This window comes from Myxine glutinosa, chromosome 1 (genome assembly GCF_964187855.1).
Source record: "Myxine glutinosa chromosome 1, kmMyxGlut1.1, whole genome shotgun sequence".
Lineage (NCBI taxonomy): Eukaryota > Metazoa > Chordata > Myxini > Myxiniformes > Myxinidae > Myxine > Myxine glutinosa.
The window spans coordinates 103,143,715-103,167,479 of NC_136261.1; the positions used below are offsets into that span (position 1 = coordinate 103,143,715).

The 23,765-nt window shown below is 43.6% G+C and overlaps 1 protein-coding gene and 1 long non-coding RNA gene across 2 annotated transcripts in view; both read left to right on the plus strand.

Annotated features, from left to right (window-relative positions):
* The first annotated feature begins 214 nt into the window (after window positions 1–214).
* On the plus strand, window positions 215–2,170 carry LOC144889742 (uncharacterized). Its single transcript, XR_013622039.1, has 3 exons — window positions 215–279; window positions 424–480; window positions 2,112–2,170. It is a non-coding gene; the product is annotated as an uncharacterized LOC144889742 (long non-coding RNA).
* A 17,909-nt stretch (window positions 2,171–20,079) lies between these two features.
* Window positions 20,080–23,765, plus strand: part of LOC137426650 (ribosomal protein S6 kinase alpha-3-like) — a 196,638-nt gene continuing 192,952 nt past the window's right edge. Inside the window, exon 1 of the mRNA XM_078775236.1 lies at window positions 20,080–20,131. Coding sequence (XP_078631362.1) covers window positions 20,104–20,131 — 28 coding nt within the window. The 5' untranslated portion in view covers window positions 20,080–20,103. The remainder of the gene's footprint in view (window positions 20,132–23,765) is intronic.

A 23,765-nucleotide genomic window follows, 5' to 3' on the forward strand; every position in this document is an offset into this window, starting at 1 on the left:
TTGTGTCCAACTGTGGCCCTCTGTCACCTTGCTCTTTCTTCCCTGACCTTGGATTTTGCATGCAAATTTTTGTCTTTCTCATTTTGTGTTTACTTTAACGATGAAACATTCAAATCTTCAAAAACAAAACAACTTTTCCTCTACTGGTTTCTTAAAAATGAAGAATCTCATTGCGTTGCCCTTGAATGTTGCTATCTGATGTGTGCAGGTACACTCGCTTCCCAAATTCATCTTCTGAGGAAACGAACAGAAAGAGAGTTGTGGTGTCCCATGAAGCAGGTGAGCTGAAGTTGGTTTCAGCCTCAGTGTGATGTTTATGATGTGGTTTGAAATATGACAGAAAGAATTGTACTCAAAATTGTAAAATCTTAACAACCACAATCTGTGTCCATGTTTGAATATTTCATCTCTTCCTCTCCCCAGATGGCTGACGCTGTTGAGTACATGCACTCCCAGAACATTGTGCACAGGGATATAACGGTAACCAACTACACCAGTGCAGACCGTGATACGTTCTGCGTAACAGTGCAATGAAAACCATTTTTTGGTGGAGCAAAGGAAGGAATGGGAGTGGGGAGTGGAGGGTGTAGGAAAGAACAAATTCATATTGTTGGGTGATGACCTACAATTGAGGAAAAGAGTGGGGGGATCCTTCACAAATGGACTCTTTTTGTGTTTATTTTATGATGAGTTAAACTTGAAATATAAATAGTAAGTAAGATATCAAAATTAAATACCCAATCCAGCTCGGTTGTTGTGTGTGAAAAATACAACGCCCACTGTTGGAATTTGTGTTTAATTTAGATATTTATATTCACAGCAACATTGTGTTGTGTTGGCTTAGCGGTCAAGGTGCCGGCTTGGGATCCTGGGTTCGAATCCCGGTCGATCGCTAAATTAACACTAGGGGGGTTGACTCAGCCTGTCATCCTTCCGAGGTCGGCAAATTGAGTACCAGCTTGCTGGGATGAATGATCCCGGTGTGTACCCCGATTTAGAATAGGTACACCGTATCCCTTCGCATCGTAAGAGGCGACTAAGGGTTGGCGTCAGGAAGGGCATCCGGCCATAAAAACATTGCCTCAAACAGGGAACCATGATTGTCATGGGGCCCGCAAGGCTAACCCCCGCCCTAGCGGGGGAAAATGGCCTGAAAACGACAATTCATTCATTCATATTCATTCATATTGTGAAGATGTTGTACATTTCCTCCTTGAAGGTTTCCCATTTCTCTGAAACTGATTGTCCTCTTGGTAGTTTATCCAAATTTAAGGAAACTCTCTTCAAACTCTCAAAATTTACCTTCCTGACGTCTGATAACCTCATCCTACAATCTCAATCTTGGATCAGAATCCAATCAGAATCCACTTACACAATGAGGTTATGGTCACTTGTCCATAAATGTTGTTCTTCCTCCACCTTCTCCACCATATTCAGATTATTACCTCATAAGAAGTCTAACACTCCGCTCTTGATTGGATTATCGACAAACTGCATTAAAAGGCAATCCTGGACAAGATCACGAAATTCCTCCTCTGCTCTTTCCCCGTTTCTGAAACCAGTTTATCCCTGGCAAATTAATATCACCCACGATCAGTACTCTTCCCTCACCACAATCCTTTCTGAATTCTAAATGAACCTTTTAATCTTACTTTTCCATCACTCCAAGAGCCTAATTATACGTGCCCAACAACTCTTCCATCCCTAATCTCTATCCACACAGAACACTCTTCATTCAGTCCCCGCTTCAGATCGCTCTATTCTCTTGATACAATGTTGTCATTTACCGAGATTGTGACACTTCCTCTGATTTTTCTCTTTCCTTTCACACCTCTGCATCGAGTGGCCTTCGATTCCTCTCATTTAGCTAAACCAAGTCTCACTTCCTGCAACTCTTTTTTATACTACTTGCTATCTGCTCTCGCTTCAACCTCCTCCATTTTATGTAAACTGATGACTGACATTGGTAGAGGATGTTTTTTGAAGTTTTCTCTTTGTGGAATTTTTTTCCTGCCTGCCCTTCACATTTAAATTTGCATCTTTCCTTCAACGTCATTTATCACCAAATATATTTTTATATTTTAACATATTTATTTCTGTTTATCCTCCAGCCACAAAACGTGCTTTTCAGCAATAAGGGGATCGTGAAGGTCATCGACTTTAAAGCTGCCAGAGATTTTTTGACACGTGGTGAGAAAATGTTTACCTGCTGTGGCACACGCGGCTATATGGCACCAGAGATCACAGCACATGGCTACGAAGGTCCCCCAGTTGATGTGTGGGCACTTGGCGTCCTGTTCACAAAATTATTTGTTGGACTTCAATTTGATGGACGTAATATTATTGAAGTGAGTATTTTTGAAAATGGTGTCATGATCATGAATGTGGTGTGTTGGAGGTGCTGATGCGAATGGTGTGTTGTGTGAAGGGAGTCTTGAGTATTTCACATGCAGTGCCTTGAGAAGGTATTTTTGTTGAGCCTGTGCCCAGGGTCATTACCCCAATTTTTAAAAAGCAGTATTATATTCTACACATAATCTCTCTATAAACATTGCGCAATGTATACACTTTACAAATATATGTCTTGGTCATTATGGATGGGCCCCTACTGAATGGGGGCCTGGCACCGAGGTGCCACAGGAGCCATTGTAAACCCGTCCCTGGAGCTCTAAACGTTCCCCGATATGTGGAATGTAGATCTTCTCGTTACATATGTGACAACTTGAATATATTTGAAATTCAGCATTGATTGTTTTTGAGACTTTTTTTTCTATGTCTGTGTATTAACCGCACTCCCCACTTTTAACTTTTTTGCAGATAAATAAGCGCGATTAATACACTTGGAAATACCGTATTATGTGATTGGAAATATTGGAAATACCAGGGGTCGGGGAGGAGCACGTAACACACTGATCTATAGATCAGTGTGTTACGTGCTCCTCCCCGACCCCTGGTCACGGTGTACCTCCGAGCCCCAAGAGGAGTCACGGCAGAAAAATGTGTTATTCTGTATGTCAAAGATCAATGGAGAAGCCACCCCAATTGTTACTCACAAACAAATATTGTATTAAGATCACACAAGAATAACAGTACAACAATAATAGTATTCAATAGTATGGTATCATATGTCCAATATGGTATCATCAGTTTTGTAATATCGAACTCACTGTGCTCCAAGTGAGTGAAACAAGAACATCCCCAATAAAGAACATCCCCAAGCCAGAGTCGATCCGCTCCAGCGATCGACAGAACGATGTCCGATCGAGACCAGAATCCCTTTCGGATGGCAAGTACAGTCACACAGCCACAGCTGCACAAAGGCGCCCTCAAGGCAACTGGGATATCCAAAGGCGCCCTCCAGGCGACTGAGAGATCACCCCCTCGGGTATGGACATTCCACAGCTCCCAGTCGGCGACACGCAGACTTTCCACTCAAAAGCCACATCACACACACACCCCAGACCGACGTCTGAAGGCGGTGAAAATGGTCGAAACGAGACGAAACCGTGAGCGAAGCGCAAGTCCTGCGCTAGTCAAAATGGCCGACGGCCCGGTCTCATGGCGCAACGGCACGACGATGATTCTCTTCTGAATCGATCGCAAAACCTGACACGCAGGTTAATCTGTCACAGTGCTAAACACTCTGTCGTAGGAATCCCTTTCCTGGGAAACCCGAAAGTTCGCTAGTGACTGTTGTTCGCCAACGTTCGCTCCAGACCGCAAATAGCTCGGCTCATTCTTGTCCGACTCCCTCGCTCCGCCTTCTTTCTCTCCTCTTCCTCTTCGTCGCCGTCCGGTTTCTGTTTCATTTAAAACATTAACCTTTTAACCTTTTGACAATAATAATTGCTATTTCCCTCAAACAACAATAATAATAATACATGGAACCAGAAATGTTTCAAGTGGATGAAAACCACAACAACGGAAGTGACGAATCCGTAACAAGTGACAAAAGAAATGACGATGCCATCCATTTTAAATTCAGCCTGTAACACAACAAGATATTAGAAAAAAAGTCAAGGGGTGTGAATACTTTCTGAAGGCACTGTATCAGGAATAAGCAGCCTTGTCCTCGCTTCGCTCGCCCTCGGCCAAATAAACCCACATATACTGTACTTAATATCCAATTATTGAGCTGAGAGGGTTTCTTTTTCAGCGAAGAAAAAACTTTTGTGTTGTACACCATAACTTGTTTGATGAATGAAAATGTATTTTATGAGTTTTGAGTCAAACCTTTGTTATTTGCATCAGTGAGTGCTTGTTTGGAATATGCTTTTTATGCAAATGTAAGTATTCGATTGCAACGATTGTTTAGGATTCGGTCAAAAATGCATTTGTTTTGCTTCTTTGCAGACGTCACATGAAAAGACTGACTTCATTGTGGGAAACAGTTCACCAACTTTTGCAAGGGTAACATTGGTTTCCCTTCTGACTGCGATGCTTCGGAAGGATCCAATGGAGAGGTTCACTATGACGGTGAGGGATTGATAGTTTTCAACTGCAGTATTTTATTTGCTGAACAAGAATGTTCACACATGCTGGGATTGCTGACATCCTGCTATTGTGGATCAAAATGCAATTGCTCACCAGTGCAGGTGATTCCTGATCATGTTTATATTTCATTCCAACACATTCATTGTTTTGCAGGAGATTGTGAACCACACATGGTTCAAGGAAAATCACCAGGTGGAATTTTTATGGTAACCGGCACTCATTTTTTTCTCTTTTTACACCTTCCATTCTTGTAGTTTCTCTGCAAAATGGAGTCTCATGGAAGAGCATCGTGATAGAGAACGTGAACTTATAATATCGAAGCAGGGCAAGTCTTGACCAAAATAAACACTAACTTCTGGTTTCAGGTCCGAGTGCGTTAGACTTGAATCGTGCCAAATGTCTTTCCAGTTTATCAAAGCTAAGGGTTCAGACGGGATCCGTTGTCTCGAAAGTGGAATTCTAAAGAGTTCTGGAGGGTTCCAAAGCTTAATTCCAAAGGTTTCTAAAGCGTATATTTGATTACAATGGCTACACCGCTGGTGGACTTTCAGTCTTGTTTTCTTCTTCTCAGGAAACACTCGCATCTCCAACTACCACACTTGCACCCACGCAGTAACCACAGCACCAAGGCTGGTAACTTACAGCGGTTCATGTACACCGAAGGCCTGTAAGGCCTCAGAAACAAGACGGAGAGAAATAAACCCATAAGAATTACCCTTTAGAACCCGGTATAATTATCCTTTAGAACTCTCTCGGATTCAAACCCAGGCTAGACAGCTCAGAGGTGAGTGTAGGTGCTTGCAACATGAAGGGAAAAGAAAAAAGTGTGGTTTCAAAAAAAAAAACTCTGGTGATCTTCACATTGTCTTTACCACTTGACACTTCTTGGCTTCATTGTCAACTATATTTGAAGATGCTTGTTTTGGTAGCACAGGGTAGTGGTGTTGTTTGCTGTCTAAATGTAGCAAACACAAATACCCGATGCAGTCTGTTTTTCACCTCCGTGACTGCATTTTTATTCTCACATTGTTTCTTATTTGCGACATTTATTTAACGACAGCTTTATGAAATCTTTATTTTCTGCAGGAATGCTGAGCCGAAAGTGACAAATGAATCTATTGAGGAAGAGCCGCCAACTGGTGAGTTTTGAGAATTAATCTTTTCACGAAATAATTATCGTCTCAATTTCAAGTACAACAAGAAAGAGCAATCAGAGATTGCAGACCCTCGCTATGATGTTTTTAAGGCTTTTGTGTGAAAACAAATATGGCGGTGGAACCACGTGACCGATGACGCCATGTTTTTTTTTTCTTCACCAATTTATCCCTCTGACGCTCAAGAAATTTCATCTTGATCGGATGAAGTTTTGTACCTGTTGAATTATGATGTCATAATGAAGGCACGCACCAAATTATTATTATTATTATTTTTTTGTATACTGAATCGAGGCTCGTGAAAGAGCTAACATTTATTTCACAAATAAATCAACCAGACAAACAAAATATATAAAAAGAGGGAGCGGAAAGACAAGATGGGGAGAGAAGGGGAAGCACACAAACACAACATTTGAGAGCGGGGAGATGTGTGGGAGGGAGAGGGCTTGGGGGGTGGAGGCATGGGAAGGGGGGGGGGGGGGTGGGAGAAGTATAAAACACAAGGACACCAAGGACTTCCAGGACAGAAGTTGGTATTTCAAAAAAGTGGATTTGGGGTGAAATTAGCGGGGGTAGAAAAGATCAAGGTTTTGGATGGGGGAAGATAAGAGATGGTGGTGAACAGCTGTTTTAAAGACCTGGAGGATGGAGTGGGATTGAAGAGAGTGAGGGAGTTTGTTCCAGAGGTGGGAGAAAAGAGGAATGAAGGAGTGAAGGTGAGCAGAGAGTCTTGATTTTGGCAGTTTAACCATAAGAGGGTTGCAGGCAGATCTTGTGCGACCTGTAGGAATATTTGGGGGACAGAGCCCAGAGAGAGCTGGGGGTTAGGGGGGGGGCAAGGCCAGAGAGGAGTCGGTAGAAGACGGAAAGACCACCAACCTGCCTGCGTTGAGTGAGTGAAAGGCCCTTGGAGTTTGCTTCATCGCGGGAGATTCCAATGATTCTGAACACTTTGGTTTCAACAGCGTGAAGACGAGCTAGGTGTGAGGCAGGAACACCAGCCCAGAGAGGAGAGGAGTATTCCATTGAGCTGCGGATGAAAGCCTTGTATGTGGTGAGGAGCTCAGGTGTGCCAAGGAAGGACTTCGCACGACAGAGGATGCCCAGTCGGCGACTGGCTTTGGAGGCCAGATTTGAAATGTGGTTTTCCCAGGAAAGATCATGGCAGATAGTGAGACCCAAAAGCTTGAGTGACAGAACTTCTTGGAGAGGATTATTCAGAAAGTGGATGGGAGGGTAGTCCAGTCGGTCTTTTTGGAGAGACATCGTAAGAGTGTGAGATTTGTCAGGATTGAAAGACATGTTCCACTTGTTTGCCCAGTCTGTGATTTTGTCCAGGTCTGCAGAGAGTGAGGAGGCTGCAGACTGCCGATCTGAGGGATGAGGAATGGAGCGACAGAGAGTAGAGTCATCAGCAAAGAGATAGAGAGGATTTTCAAGAGTCAGAGAGATCATTGATGAAGACCAGAAAAAGCACAGGGCCCAGAACACTGCCTTGGGGAAATCCAGCCTGAACAGGAAGAGGAGATGAGAGAAACCCATTCACGGCCACACGTTGACTATGACTAGAGAGGAAGTCCGCCAGCCATGCGTGGAGATTTCCATGGATACCAAAGGAGGAGAGTTTGGTGAGCAGAGCGGGGTGCCAGACCTTATCGAAGGCACATGATATGTCAAGGGAGACAGCTCTAATTTCCTGTTTGGCATTGAGGACCTCCATCCATTGTTGAGAAAGCAGAAGCAGCATGTCCAGAGTAGAGTGACCAGGTCTGAAACCAAATTGATGATCAGAGATCAAGCCATTGGAGAAGAGGAAAGATTTCATATCTGAAGGATATCTGAAGCACCTATGACATCATTAACATATCTTATTCCACATGGCAGCGGCAGCGGCGTGAAGCTACCCTTGGGAGGTGGTGCACCCTTGGTAATTTCTAGAGAAAAGATCAAGGGGAGTAAAATAAGAGCGGGAAGGTTCAACTCGACCCTCGTCGGTCTTCCTTTCATCGTCATCGGCTAAACAAGCGAGGAAAGGACAAGACAAGGCTTCCTGAGGCTCGTTTGCACGACGTGCTTGAGGCCTCCTTTCCGGCTTGCTGAGGCTCGTTTGCACGACGTGCTTGAGGCCTCCTTTCCTGCTCTCCGAGGCTCGTTTGCACGACGTGTTTGAGGCCTCCTTTCCTGCTTCCTGAGGCTCGTTTGCACGGCGTGCTTGGGGCCTCCTTTCCTGCTTCCTGAGGCTCGTTTGCACGACGTGCTTGAGGCCTCCTTTCCGGCTTCCTGAGGCTCGTTTGCACGACGTGCTTGAGGCCTCCTTTCCTGCTCTCCGAGGCTCGTTTGCCCGACGTGTTTGAGGCCTCCTTTCCTGCTTCCTGAGGCTCGTTTGCATGGCGTGCTTGGGGCCTCCTTTCCTGCTTCCTGAGGCTCGTTTGCACGACGTGCTTGAGGCCTCCTTTCCTCCTTTCCTGCTTCCTGAGGCTCGTTTGCACGACGTGATTGAGGCCTCCTTTCCTGCCTCCTGAGGCTCGTTTGCACGACGTGCTTGAGGGCTCTGAGTGCTTCTGCTCACTGAGGCTCTCACCTTCGAAAGTGTTGCGTTTACATTCTGTACACCTGGCCATCTTACTGCTTAACTTGCAGTGTAAACGAACCTTTTCTTTGTTATCTATGGTGATCTCAAGCTTGTTGGGGAGCTTGTATGTGTAATGTATTTGGGAGGACGACTCGGCCATCCTTGTGCTTTTACATGAATTACAATGACTTGGACCGGTGTGTACGGTGTGTACCCTGGTTAGAAGAGGTACACCGTATCCCTGCGTGTCATAAGAGGCGACTAAGAGGGTTGGCGTCAGGAAGGGCATCCGGCTATAAAAACAACAACACAACAACATGCATTTTAAAGGCCATTTTCCCAACTAGAGCGGGGGTTAGCCTTGCGGTCCCCATGACAATCTTCTCCATTTTGCCCTATTTTCTGCATCTCTCCTTGTTAACCCCCTTGCCCGCATTTCTTCTTCGACCATCTTTAGCCAAGTCTTTCTCGGTCTTCCCCGTCCTCTACTTCCTTCTGCATTCATTTCCATCACTCTTCTCAACCAGTCACTTTCATCCTTCCTCAACACATGACCAAACCATCTCAACCTGTTCCTCTTCACAGCATCAATCACAGGCTCTATTCCCATCACCTTTCGCAATTCATCATTTGTCTTCCTCTCTCTCAACGATACTCTGCACATCCGTCAAACCATTCGCATTTCCACCCTTTCCAACCTCCGTTGCTGCTCTACATTCATTACCCATGTCTCGCTCCCATAAATCATAACACTTCTCACACATGCAGCATCCACCTTTCCCTTCAGCTTCAACGACACTCCCCTCATCATCAGCACGCCACTCAGTTCCCGAAACCTCTTCCATGCACATCTCACTCGAGCAACCGTTGCCGAGTCTGATCCACCTTCTCCATTCAGCATGTCTCCGAGGTAGCAAAATGTTTTCACACCTTCCAGCTTCACGCCGTCTCCAAGATCCAACTCAACAATTCCTCCATCTGCAGCTCCCTCTGTGCACACCTTACATTTGAATGTAGCTGCCACACTGGTTAATGACCCTCTCAGACCACTACATTTTTGATGAACCCACTCAGCGCACATTGTACATTGAATGGAGTTCACTCTGACACCCTTCCTACACACAGCACAGGGCCACTTCCCAGTTCTTTCCACCTCACCACATGCTTTACCACTTGCCATCACCTTCGTCTTTCCGATATTCACCTTCAGACCTTTTGTCTCCATACATTCCTTCCACTTGTTCATCTTTTCCTTCAGTCCATCCATACTTTCCGCAATCAACACCAGATCATCTGCAACCAACAACTCCCACGGTAAACCCTCCTTTACGATCTGAGCCAGCACCTCCATCACAGCTACAAATAGTAGTGGACTTAGTACCGACCCCTGATGCACTCCCACCTTCACCTCAAACTCACCACTGTTCCCGTCCTTCGTCCTTACAGCTGTGCGTGCTCTTTTGTACATTGCCATCACTACTCTGATCAACCATTCCTCCACTCCTAACTTCCTCAATGCCCATGTCAATACTTTGCGTGGAACCCTATCGAATGCTTTCTCCAGATCAACAAACCCAAGAAACAACTTCTTCCTCTTCTCCATGTACTTCTCCCGCAACTGCCTCACAATGAAAAGCGCGTCTGTCGTTACTCTTCCTGGCATAAATCCAAACTGCATTTCGTCGATCTTCACTTTCTTCCTTATCCTCCTCTCCAACACCCTTTCCAATACCTTCATTCCATGCTCCAATAACTTTATCGCTCGGTACGAGTCACACTCCAGAGGGTCACCTTTCCCCTTGTATAGAGGGACGAGGGTACTCAGTTCCCAATCCACTGGAATGCGACCTTCTTTCACCACCAGATTACAGATCTCTGCCATTCTCTTCACACCCCAACTTCCTGCTGCCTTCAACATATCTCCCACAACTCCGGTCGGCCCTCCCGCTTTTCCACTCCTCATTGCTTTTATCGCTTCCTCAACTTCCTTCTCAGTTATCTTCTTTGCCGGTCCTAAAATTGGGTTACTCTCTATGTTGCCATCCCATTCATTCTCTGTATTCAGCAGCATTTCCATATATCTTTTCCATCTTCCTTTAATTCCATCTGGGTCGACAACGATTTTTCCAACTTCATCCTTCAAGCAACTCACCCCCATCACATCACACCTCTCTTTTGCTTTCTGCTTTGCAATCCTGAATACTGCTTTCTGACCCTCTTCCGAATCCAATCGTTCTCCGAACATTTTCCTACATGCCTCCTGCGCCTTTGCTACCTCTTTCTTTGCAGCCTTCCTGGCTACCTTATAACTTTCATGCTCTGCTGTTTCTGCGCCCGTACCCTTTGCCTTCTGCCACTCCTTGAACTTCTTCCTCTTCTCATCAATCCTCTTTCCAACTTCATCATCCCACCACCATGTTTCCGAGTGACTCGGTGGTCCTTTTGTCCATCCACATACCTCACCAACGGCTCCCAACAGACTAGCTTTCATTGACATCCAACCACTTTCAAGCTCAACCACATCATCCTCTGCCCTACTCAGCCTCTCTTTTAATGCCTCCCTTACTGTCACCTCTTTCAACCTCCACACCTTCATTCTTGGTTGGTACTTCACCCGCCGAGCTCTCCTCGCACCTTTCACCCTTATGTCGCAGACAACCAAGTGGTGCTGTGAAACAGCCTCCTCCCCCGGGATCACCTTTGTGTCCCGGAGGTGCCCCCTATCTCGCCTACGCACCCCGAGGTAGTCAACGGTTGTCGTCGACCCACCTGACGTGTATGTAACAAGCTTATTATCCTCTTTCTGGAACTGAGTATTACAAATCAACAAATCAGCTCCATCAGCAAACTCCAAAATCCTTTCACCTTCTCCATTTCTCACACCATATCCATAACCCCCATGAACTCCCTCAAAACCATCCATACTCCTTCCCACATGTCCATTCAGGTCTCCTCCCACCACAACAACTTCCTCATCTTTCACGTTTTCCATCAGCTTCTCTATCGCACACCAGAACTTGTCCTTCTCTTCATTGCTTCGACCAACCTGCGGAGCATATCCCGAGATGACGTTCACCAAGAGCTTTCCAATCATCATTTTCACCATCATCAACCTATCACTCACTCTAGTCACACTCACCACACTGTCTACAAACTCCTCAGAAAACAGGACACCAACACCATTCACGCCCTCCAGGCACCCTTGCCACACAAACTTGTATTTCTGTCCCTGCCTACCCTTCACCATTCTCACACCACTTCCCTTCCATCTCGTCTCTTGCACACAACATATGTCCACTCTTCTTCTGACCAATACGTACCAATGCGTAAGGGAGAACCAATGTGTAAGGGAGACGTAAGGGAGACCAATGCGTAAGGGAGAACGCTATTGAAAATTGGGTCGCCACGTCAAAATCCAAGATGGCCGCCTTGCGTCTTCCACTTTGTCAACTCGCATCACTTCACCGACGGGGGAGCTCGGCGTAATGCTTGTTTATGATTATTATTTATTTATTTGCATTATTAATCATTTATTTATTTTCTTTCTCATTTGGCCAATATCTCAGGCACCTTTTGAGCTCGGAAGCTAATATTTGGACATGAGTGACCAAGTGATGTGGCTATCAAGGATATTTTTGATTTATTGATTAATCATTTAATCGATCAATTATTTATTGATTAATCGATTAATTATTTATTGATTAATCAATTAATTATTTAATTTTTTATTAAAGACTTATTTCATTAAATTTCTAAAAGATACATCTTCGGATGAAGCACTAGTGGTTTAGTTATGCTATTAGCCAATTGATTATGAAAATATCTTGTGATAATATTTTATTGATTTTAATTATACAATTAATCAATCAATTATTGTACACCTCTCCATCGCAATGCAGTCTCCATGAGCTGCACTGCGGTATTGCCGGGCGCCGGAGGCGCCCCAGCAATGCCACGCTGTGGGATATTTAATTATTTGGCATGGGGGCGGTGTACTTTGAATGTATCTGTACTTGTTTTTGGCTTTTTTGGTCCGACGAAGGGTTGATGCCAGAAATGTCAGCTCCCCCTCGCTTCCAACTGTGGAAAGCATTGCTCGATCAATGTCCTTCCTGGCGATTCCATCCGTTCCAGTAAATCAAATGGTGCTTCACAGGTGGTGTGTTTGTTCACAAATGTGTGGTCCCTCTGATGGAACTTGTGCTGGGTATTCTGTATGGTCGCGTTAGTTTGGAGACATTAAACATCTCATGTTGTCTTTCATGACGAGTTGGCAAGTCAACCCCGGCACCCTGAGCAAATTACAAATTCCTGCCTTTGCCCTCCACAATCATGTCAGGCCTCGCCAACCAGTTCCTGAAAGACGGGTCAATTCTGCATGTTCTGAGCCCTTGACCTCTTATGAAGGGATATGGTATGTGAACATTTGGCTGGCAAAGAAGAAGACAAAGACTCATTGATGAAATCGATGCCTCATTTCCACAATGCACACACATCTGAACACGGTGATATTCTGTCCATTGATCTTTTTCTGTCTCAATATCTGTTTTATGTTCATTTTGCCTCTTCTTTCCAGGATCTTCCCTCCATCATGGTGAAGATGAGAGTACTTCCAGTGATGAACATAGAGTACTTCCAGAGTTAGATGTGGGGCAGGTCGTGGTAAGCAAGACATTCGATTACCTTTTCCAGTAATTGCTCGGTTTGTGTCACGGATGCTTTCCTGAAATGTCTGACGATTATCAAAACGATTTAAATCAAAACAATTTTTATGCCTCCACCGACGAAGTCGCCAGAGACATTGTTTTCAGGTTGTCCGTCCGGATGTCCTTCCGTCCGTATGACCATACGTACGTCTGTGGATCCGTCCGTGATAGGATTTCGTTACTCCGTTAACTTGAGAAGGGCTGAAGGGATGTTAGTCAAACTTGGTGCAGGTATGTATAATGAGTTAAAAATGAACCAATTCGATTTTGGGGTCACGAGGTTAAAGGTCATCGGTCATGTTAGGTAAAAATCCTGTTACCGCGATAACATGTGAACCAGTGATGTCATTCTGACCATAGTTGGTCTTAGTGCGTATTGTTTGATGCAAAAATGAACTTATTTGATTTTGGCGTCAAGAGGTCAAAGGTCAAAGTCTGTGATAGGTGTAGAACTTGAGAACGACTAAGGCGATCTCATTCAAACTTGGCACAGGTATGTATAATGATTTGAAGATTAATTGATTAGATTTTCGGGACAAGAGGTCAAAGGTCAGAGGTCCCGTTAAGTAAAAAATCTGTCACGAGGTCACTGTTCTAACTTAGAATCGGTGATGGGATTTTGCCTAAACTTGATATAAGTCTGTATAATGATGCGAAGATGAACTGATTAAATTTTTTCATGAAATGTGAGAAATGAGGTGATTTTGTGATTTTGGTCAGGTCATATGTCATGTCAGCTAAAAAGGTGATACTTGAGAACAGTTGAATGGATTTATATGAAACATGGCACAAGTACTGTATGTCTAATGAGTAATGATGTAATAATGTGGGCGTATTGGTCGATGTCATGACGTCGAAGAGTGTCGTTCTAGTTATCATTACTAGGATAAGCTTGTGATGCGTTCTTAATGTCGCCACTTCACGTATTGTATTTCACTTTTTACCGATGATATTCCTCTGTTTTTGAGTGATGACAGCTATATTCAAGTACACAAACGTACAGTAGTTCTGTCGAGGATTTTGCAATCTTCCAATTTGGTACTTTGCGATGTGTTATGGCATTTCTATCAGTCCTGTAAGTTCTGAAAATGTTCGAGAATCAAAGGTGTGGCTTATAAAGCGACGTAAATGTGAGTTGAGGCGACCCAAGTAGGGTATTGCTATAATTGCGTGACGACATAATGGGTGGTCTTCCTCTATTTATTTATTTATTTATTTATTATATCAATTATTTCCTTCTTTTTAGTTCCCATGAGATATCTTGTAATCGTTGATGTGAGATGCCTAGCCTGGGTTTGAATACCAGCCCAGCTATAAACTGTCATTCCTGTGTTTCATAGGCAGGGTGATTCATAAATGTGTGTGCCCTCCCTCGGATGGATTTGAAACTGGTAATCCATGTGCCGGAATTAGTTGTAGGACATTAAAGATCCCATGGTGTTCCTCACAAATAGGAGGCAAACTATCACTGGCACCATGAACACATTTCAAATTCCTTTTCTAACTCCCTGAGCCGGAGTGGCGACTTCACCAACATTGTGGCCAAATATCTGCTCTGCCTAGAGCAGGGGTTCCCAACCTTTTTTGTGTTATGGCCTCCTTCGCTCCCAGAGCACATCACCAGCACCCATCTCCCTTTTTGCGAGGGTTGAGCGGCAGAGCCGCGTGAAAGCAGGCTTTGGGGGTCTGGGGGCAAGTCCCTCAGAAAAATTTTGATTTCTAGGTGCTCTGCGGTGCATTCTGAGAGGTGTTTTTTCCTTTAATTGGCTATTTTGTTTGTATGAGAATTGGTAAATTATTACACAGAAAATGAGGAATTCCAAGGAGCCAACATGAGCATTTAGTTCCATAGTTTTTTTTTCTGTTCCTTACTGGCTCCCAACTACATCGTTTTTGGAAGAAGCAAACAAAGCAACATCGCTCGAATGATGCATGTTTGATATGAGATTTTAATATTATCAGTAGCAACACTATGGACAGCATAAAATAGAACTGTCACACTAGAAAACAGTACGAAAAGGTTTCAAGTCAAGAATATGTGAAAACTAAAAACCTCTGTTGTGTCTGTATTTAACGCAGTGTGTTATGATCTCACAAAAAGAAACTCAATTCGACAACAACTCAGGTAATCAAAACTCGGACGCGGTGCATGCGCCATAAAAGTGAATTAAAAACTCAGTGGGATGGCTGAAATTGCATTTTAGCTACCAATTGGGGTATCTGTGGTTGAGTCACAGTCAGGGCACAGCGGAGGTCATCTTCCACGTGGAGCCAATTACGCTGTTTCGATTTGATATTCAACAGCATGGAAAACCCCACTTCGCAGAGATAGGTAGACGAGAATGGCAGAAGCACCCGGATAGCTATCTGGCTGATATTAGGGTCGCGACCCATTCCCACCCAAAACTCCGTCAAGCTCTTCTCTTCGAATGTGTCTTTGGCAAATGAATCGTTTTGGAGATTCAGGAATTCATCTTGCATTGCCTCTGACATCCTCTCCTCGCAAAGGTTGATGGAAAAAGGATTCCTCACAATTTTTGCCTCATTGTCGTCGAAATCACGAAAATACTTATGAAATTCGAGCTCCAGTGACTGCAGATGCTCAAGAATGCCATTTTTCAGTACAGGATCAAGCTCTTCCCATGCTGTCTTGCAATTCAGACATTCTTTCGAACATTGCAATGTTTCCTGTGTTCACATTCCTGCTCCAGTTTTGGAGCTTGGCAACAAATCCTCTGAGATGATCGTGGAAAAGAATAATATTAGTCGCTCTTCCTTGGAGCTTGAGGTTCAGCTGGTTCCACTGCTCGAAAATGTCAGCAAGATAAGCAAGTCGTTCGTTCCACAATTCTTTGTCGTAATGCTGCAGGAGGTCATGTTTCCCTTGAAGATTCAAGAAATGTTTGACTTCCGCATGAAGTTCAAAGACACGGTTCAGAACATTCCCTTTTGAAAGCCAGCGTACAGCAGTATAGTACAGCAACGTTTCATGTTCCGCGTTCATGTCTTTGCACAGCTCCTTGAACATTTGTGTGTTGAGAGCCCCTGCCTTGATGTAGTTAACAATCTTGATTACGACTTCAAGAACTTTCTTCAATGAGAGAGGGAGAGTCTTACAAGCCAGGGCGTAGCGATGGATCATAGTGGGTTCCTTTCGCTTGTGGTGCCAGCATCTTCACTTTTGCTTGGAAGCCGGGTTTGGAACCACGCATGGCAGGAGCACCGTCAGTACAGACACTGCATACATTCTCCCACTGAATTCCTCCCGCATCGAAGAACAACTTCATTTTTTCCATGACGTCGTTAGCTTTTGTCATTGTTTTCAGGGCACTACAGAACAAGAATTCTTCCTTGATATCATCTTCCTTGACATAGCGAATGAATGCCAGTAGTTGGGAGCAGGAACTAACATCGGTCGATTCATCATGTTGAAAAGAAAACGAGCCGAAAGGCGCCGCCTTTATCTCATTGATGATCTGTTGTTTCACATGTCACGGATACGACGCTGCACTGTTATTCGATAAAGACACCTGTTCAACTTTGCGAGCCTCTGCCTTGCCGAGAGCCCGTTCGACAATGAGGAGGGTACAAGGCTTGATTGTCTCCCCAATTGAGTGGGGTTTTTTTCTTATTTGCAATTTCAAGAGAAACTTCATAAGAAGCCTTGACAGTTGCTACATTTTGTTGTTGAAAAGCTCCTCCCTCATCCCTTAAAATTTCTTTCAAGCAGCTTGAAAAATTCGGAATCCTGCTTTGCATGTTGTGCGTGATTCGTCTTGAGGTTCAACTTCAACTTGGATGGCCTCACGGATTCAGTACTCAAAACCTTGTGACACAGCACACATTGTGGTTTCACTTGGCCAGACACGGTAATGGCCGTGAATCCAAGCTTTATGTATTCGTAAAGATACTTTCTTTTTTTACTCCCAGAAGCCATAACGTCAAATCCGCAATAAGTAAAAAACAAAACGATATCAAAGTCAAAACAATTAAAAATAATAATAATTATTATTATTACATTTTGGTATGGTTCAAATTACCCCATGGCCCCCCGAGAAATACACCATGGCCCCCAGGTTGGGATCCACGGGCCGAGAGTATGGTACATGAATATGAACATGATGATGATGATTATCGAGTTGATGTGAAATAATCATTTAAACATGGCTTTATCATTACCCTTGCCAGAGGAGCGGGGATTGTATTTGAGTCTGTTAGATACTTAGCAATTTTTTTTTTTTTTGGACACGTATGTTGATCACTCCGGTGTGTGTGTGTGTGTGTGTGTGTGTGTGTGTGTGTGTGTGTGTGTGTGTGTGTGTGTGTGTGTGTGTTTGTCCACTCACTGATACTTGCCTACAGGTAACAATTTGAAACTGATCTTCACAAATCTTCACAAAATGGTGAAGTTTGTGGTCCGACAAAATCCTACATCTGTTTGAAGTCAAATGGTCTCTTTTGGTCAACCACTTTTTTTCAAATCTTTAAAATCCTCAATTTTCATCCCATTGACTTGAAATTTGAAGAGGATTTGCATTTGAGGTCACTGAATATAACCACCAATTATCTTTGAGGTCAACATCAATCAAAAGGTCAACATAGGCCAAATTATTTAAAATTGTTAATTTTCATCCGATGACTTGAAATTTGAAGAGGATTTGCACATCAGTTTACTGAATTCAACCACCAACTATTTTTGAGGTCATCAGAGGCCAACAACCAATTTTAGGGATTTTGCAAGTATCGTGCGATGCACGACATATTTGTTGTGTCTGTTGCTTGGCAAAAAAAAAAAAAAAATTGACATGTTGATCATTCCTGTGTGTGTGTGTGTGTGTGTGTGTGTGTGTGTGTGTGTGTGTGTGTGTGTGTGTGTGTGTGTGTGTGTGTGTGTGTGTGTGTGTGTGTGTGTGTGTGTGTGTGTGTGTGTGTGTGTGTGTGTGTGTGTGTGTGTGTGTGTGTGTGTGTGTGTTGGTGTCTGTCCGGTCACGTATACTTGCCTACAGGTCACAATTTTAAACTGATCGTCACGAAACTTCACCAAATGGTAGAGTTTGTGGTCCGACAAAATCAAATTTATTTTGAGGTCAAAAGGTCAAAATGTCAGCATAGGCCAAAGGTCAAACTTTTTTTTCAAATTTCTAAAATCCTCAATTTTCATCCGATTGATTTGAAATATGAATAGGATTTTCATATCGGCGAACTGAAACCAACCACCAACTATTTTTGAGGTCAACATGGACCAAAAGGTCAACCGAGGCCAAATTTCTAAAATTGTCAATTTTCATCTGATTAACTTAAAATTTGAAGAAGATTTGCATATCAGGTCACTGAATTCAACCACTAATTATTTTTGAGGTCAAAAGGATGCACTACTGAGTGCCATTCTATTTTGTTCTGTTTTGCCAAGTGTTGCTGCATGAGTGATTTTTCATTTGTCTGTCTTTGTCTGTCTGTTTGTCTTCACAGAATAAATATGATTTTCTCTGCAAGCGTTGGTCCGATTGGCAGGAAATTTTCACCATCGACATTTGACAGGAAAATTTCACTCCTTTTGCAGAGTTTTTAAAAGATAATTACGACATCATAGGTCACGTGGTACTAGATGTGGATGCATCCTGGATCCTGGAAAAACTTTGCATCTCTATATCTACAAAAGCACTGCATAATAAAAATTGGGACATGGCTTATTCTAAAGAACTCTCCATGGGGAATAACATATGTTAATGATGATGTCATAGGTGCCTCCATTATGACGTCGTAATTCGACAAGTGCAAAACTTCATCCGATCAAGATGAAATTTTTTGAGCGTCACCTGGGGATAAATTGGTGGAGAAAAATAAAAGATGACGTCATCGGTCATGTGGTATGGCTGCCATATTTGTTTGAACACAATAGCCTTACAAACAACTAAAACTTGTCCTGGCGAGTGTCTGCAATCTCTGATCACTCTTTCTTGCTTCTATTTCATTTCAGAAGCACTGTTGTGAAGCTCTGTTTGTGCCTTTGTTTTCAGGTCGGAATGTGGCAGGTTATCTCCAAAATTGGAGAAGGAGGTTTTGGATTTGTTTACAAAGCAAAGAATGTCATCTCCGCAAAAGAGGTACAAGCTGTGTGATGTATGTGCTATGTCTTTTCATTTCACTTTCTGGGAGATGGAACAGCTCACGGGAGAGTGAGATAGAACACAGAACTGAACACGGTGGAAAATACAGATAGCAAGCAGTGTAGAGGGAAACAAGGGAGAGGCACATGGAAGAAGGATGAGAGCAAAGGGATCAGGAAATTCTCCTGCATCTGAATCTATCTTCTCTATTTCTGATGAGATGAACGATGCTTTTTCTTTTGACTTGCAGGGCCCACATCACGTGTAGAAGATTACATCATAGATGTGATTGCAATGAACAAATAATGTGTAATCTATGACAGATGATGGTTGAGTGTCAAATATCACCAAAAATAATGTGGAAAACCCCTTGATGCAAAGTTGAGGGGGCTTCTTCATTCCTACCATTGATTTCTATTTTATTTTTTCCCCAATTTACACTTTGATGCCCATCACTGCCCCCCACCCCCTCCCACTCCCTCATAGCTTGCACTTCAATGTTTTGTCCTTCTTCCAATTCTTAACACTCGAATAGATTCACTTGTGGTGTGTTGATGTAATTGTTTACCTATTTCCCCTTTTATCGTCCGTCTATGTGAAGTTTCCTTCTATATAATTTATCTCCGACGTTGACTTTAGCATAAACAGATATAATAATTGTACATCACCACACACCAATCTCATATATTTTACTCATTTTCCCATATTGTAACTGAGATGTTGTAATACCATCTCCTGTCGCCTCTTTCAGGTTGCTTTGAAGTTGCCAAAATCTGTGGGAGATGGACCAAAGGCAAGTTTGTGTTTCTATTGAGATATTGGTGTTTTTAACTGTTGAACTCACACAGTTTAACTTACCTCTGAACTGTCCTGGTAGAATCTTTGTCTGTGATACATCTTTGTCTCTTGGCTCCTGAGGCCGTGCATCTCTGTGTGAGAGTTACAATCTTGGGGTTATTGTGATGGGGTGACTTTAACTGATTCCAGCTTATTGAAGGAATTTGTATAATTTTCTTTCTGTTTTCTGCTTTTATTTTTATTTTTTGCAGTTTTATCATGACATTGACATTATGTTGAAGCTTCATCACCAAAACATTGGTAAGTATGGATTTCACTCAAACTTAATGAAGTTTGATTGCAATATAATATATTTATATAATAATAGTATGAATTCTTAGAATGAAATGCACCTCTTAATATCAATTTCATTGACTTCAAGAATGGCGTTGGCTTAGCGGCTAGGGTGCCAGCTTAGGATCCTAGGATCCTGGGTTCGAATCCCGGTCGATCGCTGAATTAACGCCAGGGGGGTTGACTCAGCCCGTCATCCTTCCGAGGTCGGCAAATTGAGTACCAGTTCACTGGTAATTCCCTGTGTGTCGTAAAAAGGCGACAAACAGGGTTGGTGGCAGGAAGGGCATCCGGCCATAAAACATTGCTTCAAAAAAGGTGCCCGAAAAAGGCCAACCCCCGCTTGTGGGGAAAAATGGCCTCTAAAGGTGGTTTTTTTTTTTTGTTTGTTTTTTTTACTTCAAGAATGAATTTGATCATGTTTATATAGCAGGCCTGTGGAAAATACTGAGATCTTATGGAATTACACAGAAGATGATCACTCCAATAAGCAAATTCTACAACCACTTTGAATGCAGTGTCATCATGAACATCTCATCACAGTGGTACGCGGTGGAGTCTGGAGTTCACCAAGGTTATATTATATCTCCTATCCACTTTCTGATTATAATCGACTGGATCATGAGGAATACCACATCAGATAGACCTAGAGGCATCCAGTGGACCCTTTCCACCCAACCTGAACCTGAGGTATGGGGAGTAACAGGATTTTGCTGACGATTTAGCTGTTTTGTCATCAATGGACATGCATTTGCATGGACGATCTGACAGGCTAGCTATCCAGAAGAAGGACAGATCTTAATTTCAATACCACCAAGACCAAGTTGATGAACATCAACACCGTACCTCCTGCATCCATTACTGTAAATGGAGAAGCCCGGGAGACTGTAGATGAGTTTACTTACCGAGGCAGTCTAATCAGCAAATACAATGGAGCCAAGAAAGACATCAAGTAAGAATCCGCAAAGCTTGTAATGCAATCGCTCAACTCTATTCTATTTGGAAGTCGAAGCAGTACAGCCTGAAAACAAAGATAAGACTTTATAACAGCAATGTCAAGTCTGTTCTTCTGAAAAGCTCTGAGTACTGGCGGGTAATTAAGTTAGATCTGGGGAAGATGGAATCTTTCCACAATGGATGCCTTGGAAAATCTGCCGCATCTTCTGGCAAAATAAGATATCCAACAAAGACTTGCATGAAAAAACCGGTTGCCACTACATTGCCCTTGAAATTCAGTGTCGCTTCCTCCCATGGCTTAGCTACATGCTTCGAATGTCCCCTGACCGAATCCCCAATGTTGCTTTTGGATGGACAGTGCCAGGAAGGAGGGAACCAGGCCGGCCAAAAACAACTTGGCGTTGGACTATGGTAACTGATATGGAGGAGTTGGGTCCATCATGGTGTGAGGCACAGGATGTAGCTCAGGATCGAGATAAATGACGAAAGCTTGTAACAGCCTTAAGTCCCATTGGGACGAAGAGGATAAGTAAGTAATGATAATATAATGTGATATATTTGAGTGTAATATACGTTTGAGTGGATGGTTAGATGGAGGTGCTGTGTAATTGACTTGTCTATCAGGTAAAGTGTTTGTCACTTTATATATTATTATATAAAGTGATGTATGATTCAAGTTATTCGTATGTAGTAATACTTTCAATGAAAGTAATAATAAAATAAGATTGAATAAGGATTCTCCATTGCCGTGTTGATTGACTGTTTGGACACAACTTAGAGGATGTTGGTAATCTGCTGATTTGCACCTGCGGCCAATGTTGTGGATCTGTTGTTTCGAGAGGTTCTGGCTGAAAGGATCAAAACGTCGATGAAAATCGGTGCTCAGCTGATGATCCGGGCAGTTGGAAAATCAGTCAATAGCTTCTAAGTTAAGGTTATAACTTCAAATATCATACATTTTACAAGCACTTACATGCACCTAATATATCTGTGTATGTGTTTGTAGATTGCATTTATATGTACATGTATATGGATATTTATGTATGTGTTTTTATTCACAGTATGTATGTATGTATGTATGTATGTATATATTGTTACAGACGCGGTTGTGGATGTTGGTTTACCGAGCGGTTTGGTATGACCGCGTCTGCACAGTTTACCCGATTATACTCGAACGTTGGCCGAGTCGCCTTACGCTAAATCAATTGAGGAAAGGACACAACGGCTGGGTTAAATGACACGACACCAGGGGTACAGTTCTCAAGACCTCCGGAGGAGGTTATAATATTTCGGAACGTTGAGATTACAAGGACAAGAGGGACAGCATAGGAAGGTAGGCACTTAATCACGCTCTTATAGTAACCCCGACAGACCACAGATAAACAAGACAAGACTGACTCACACCGGGATTGATGGCAAGGAAGGGCAGGTAGTCGGTGGACAGCACAGGTGCACCTTGTGCTCAGGGACAGGATAGCGCGGCCCAAAAGATGCAGGGAGGTCCCTCAGCGCTCGGAGGTGGCGTCTGGTTCTCTTCACTTCAAGCTCGGGGCGCATCTGACGTCACGTCCGGTAAGTGGCGGCGTATATCCGGCGGGGAGTGACACGCCCTCGGCTCGTTAGCTCCGCCCCAGATGGAATCGGCCCGCCGCTTCTTATTGGGTGCTGGGGGTTACCGGGCTCCGCCCTTGACGAGGGGCCGACAGTCAGCCCCTTCGTGGTAACCCCGCCGGAGCACATGGGCAATGGCGGCTAACCAAGCCGGTGTGAGGACGCACACTCCCCGCGTGCTGTTGTTGTAGTTGTTGTTGTTGTTTCATGAGGAAGATGGGAGGAGGTATGGGGAGGTCCTAAACTCACTACTGGTGCCATACAATCACATTCTGGTGCAACGAAGAGTCAGAATTAATGGAAACGAGTCCTTAACTGACATAGACTAAGAATAACTAGCAAGAGGTCCTATAGTTGTCTACGTGAGATGCGGTGAACATGGGCACGACAGTTAATAGGGGAAAAAGGGGAAGGTCTGTTCTACAGAGTGTTGTTTACAGACAATGGGACTAGGGAATGGGGGATTGGGGATAGTTGGGTAGTATTGGGGAAATAGGGGAATATTTACAAGCGGATATGGAGGCCAAATCCCATATCCGCAACATTGCACCCTTCTCTACCCTCGGGGCGTACCGACCCGATAAATTTTTACCTATTTTAGTGTGGCACTCAGATGTAGTTCCCTCTACTATTAACTCTACCCTGAGTGTGACAGTTTTACAGATATTCACAAATGAGTAAATATGTCCCCCTGCGACGTTGCACCCTTCTCCTCACAGAAACACACCCACAGGATAACCGAATCGCGGAAAGAATTCGCAAACTAAACATACAGCCGGTAGGGAGCATTATTTACAAGACGACGCTGATATTTACACTACGATCCAGGACCTGTTTTTGGAGGAACACATGCAGATGTTATGCATAGAGAGAGCACGCATGCCAGCATCGATACACCAACCCACGAGTGCTCTGTGGCCTTACGGCCTTTAATAATGTGCAGAGCACCCCATCCAAGCACCAAAAGCACCACCCCATCATGTACAGTCAGCACCATCCGGTGCACCAATAAAGTGTTCAACAATCACCGGTG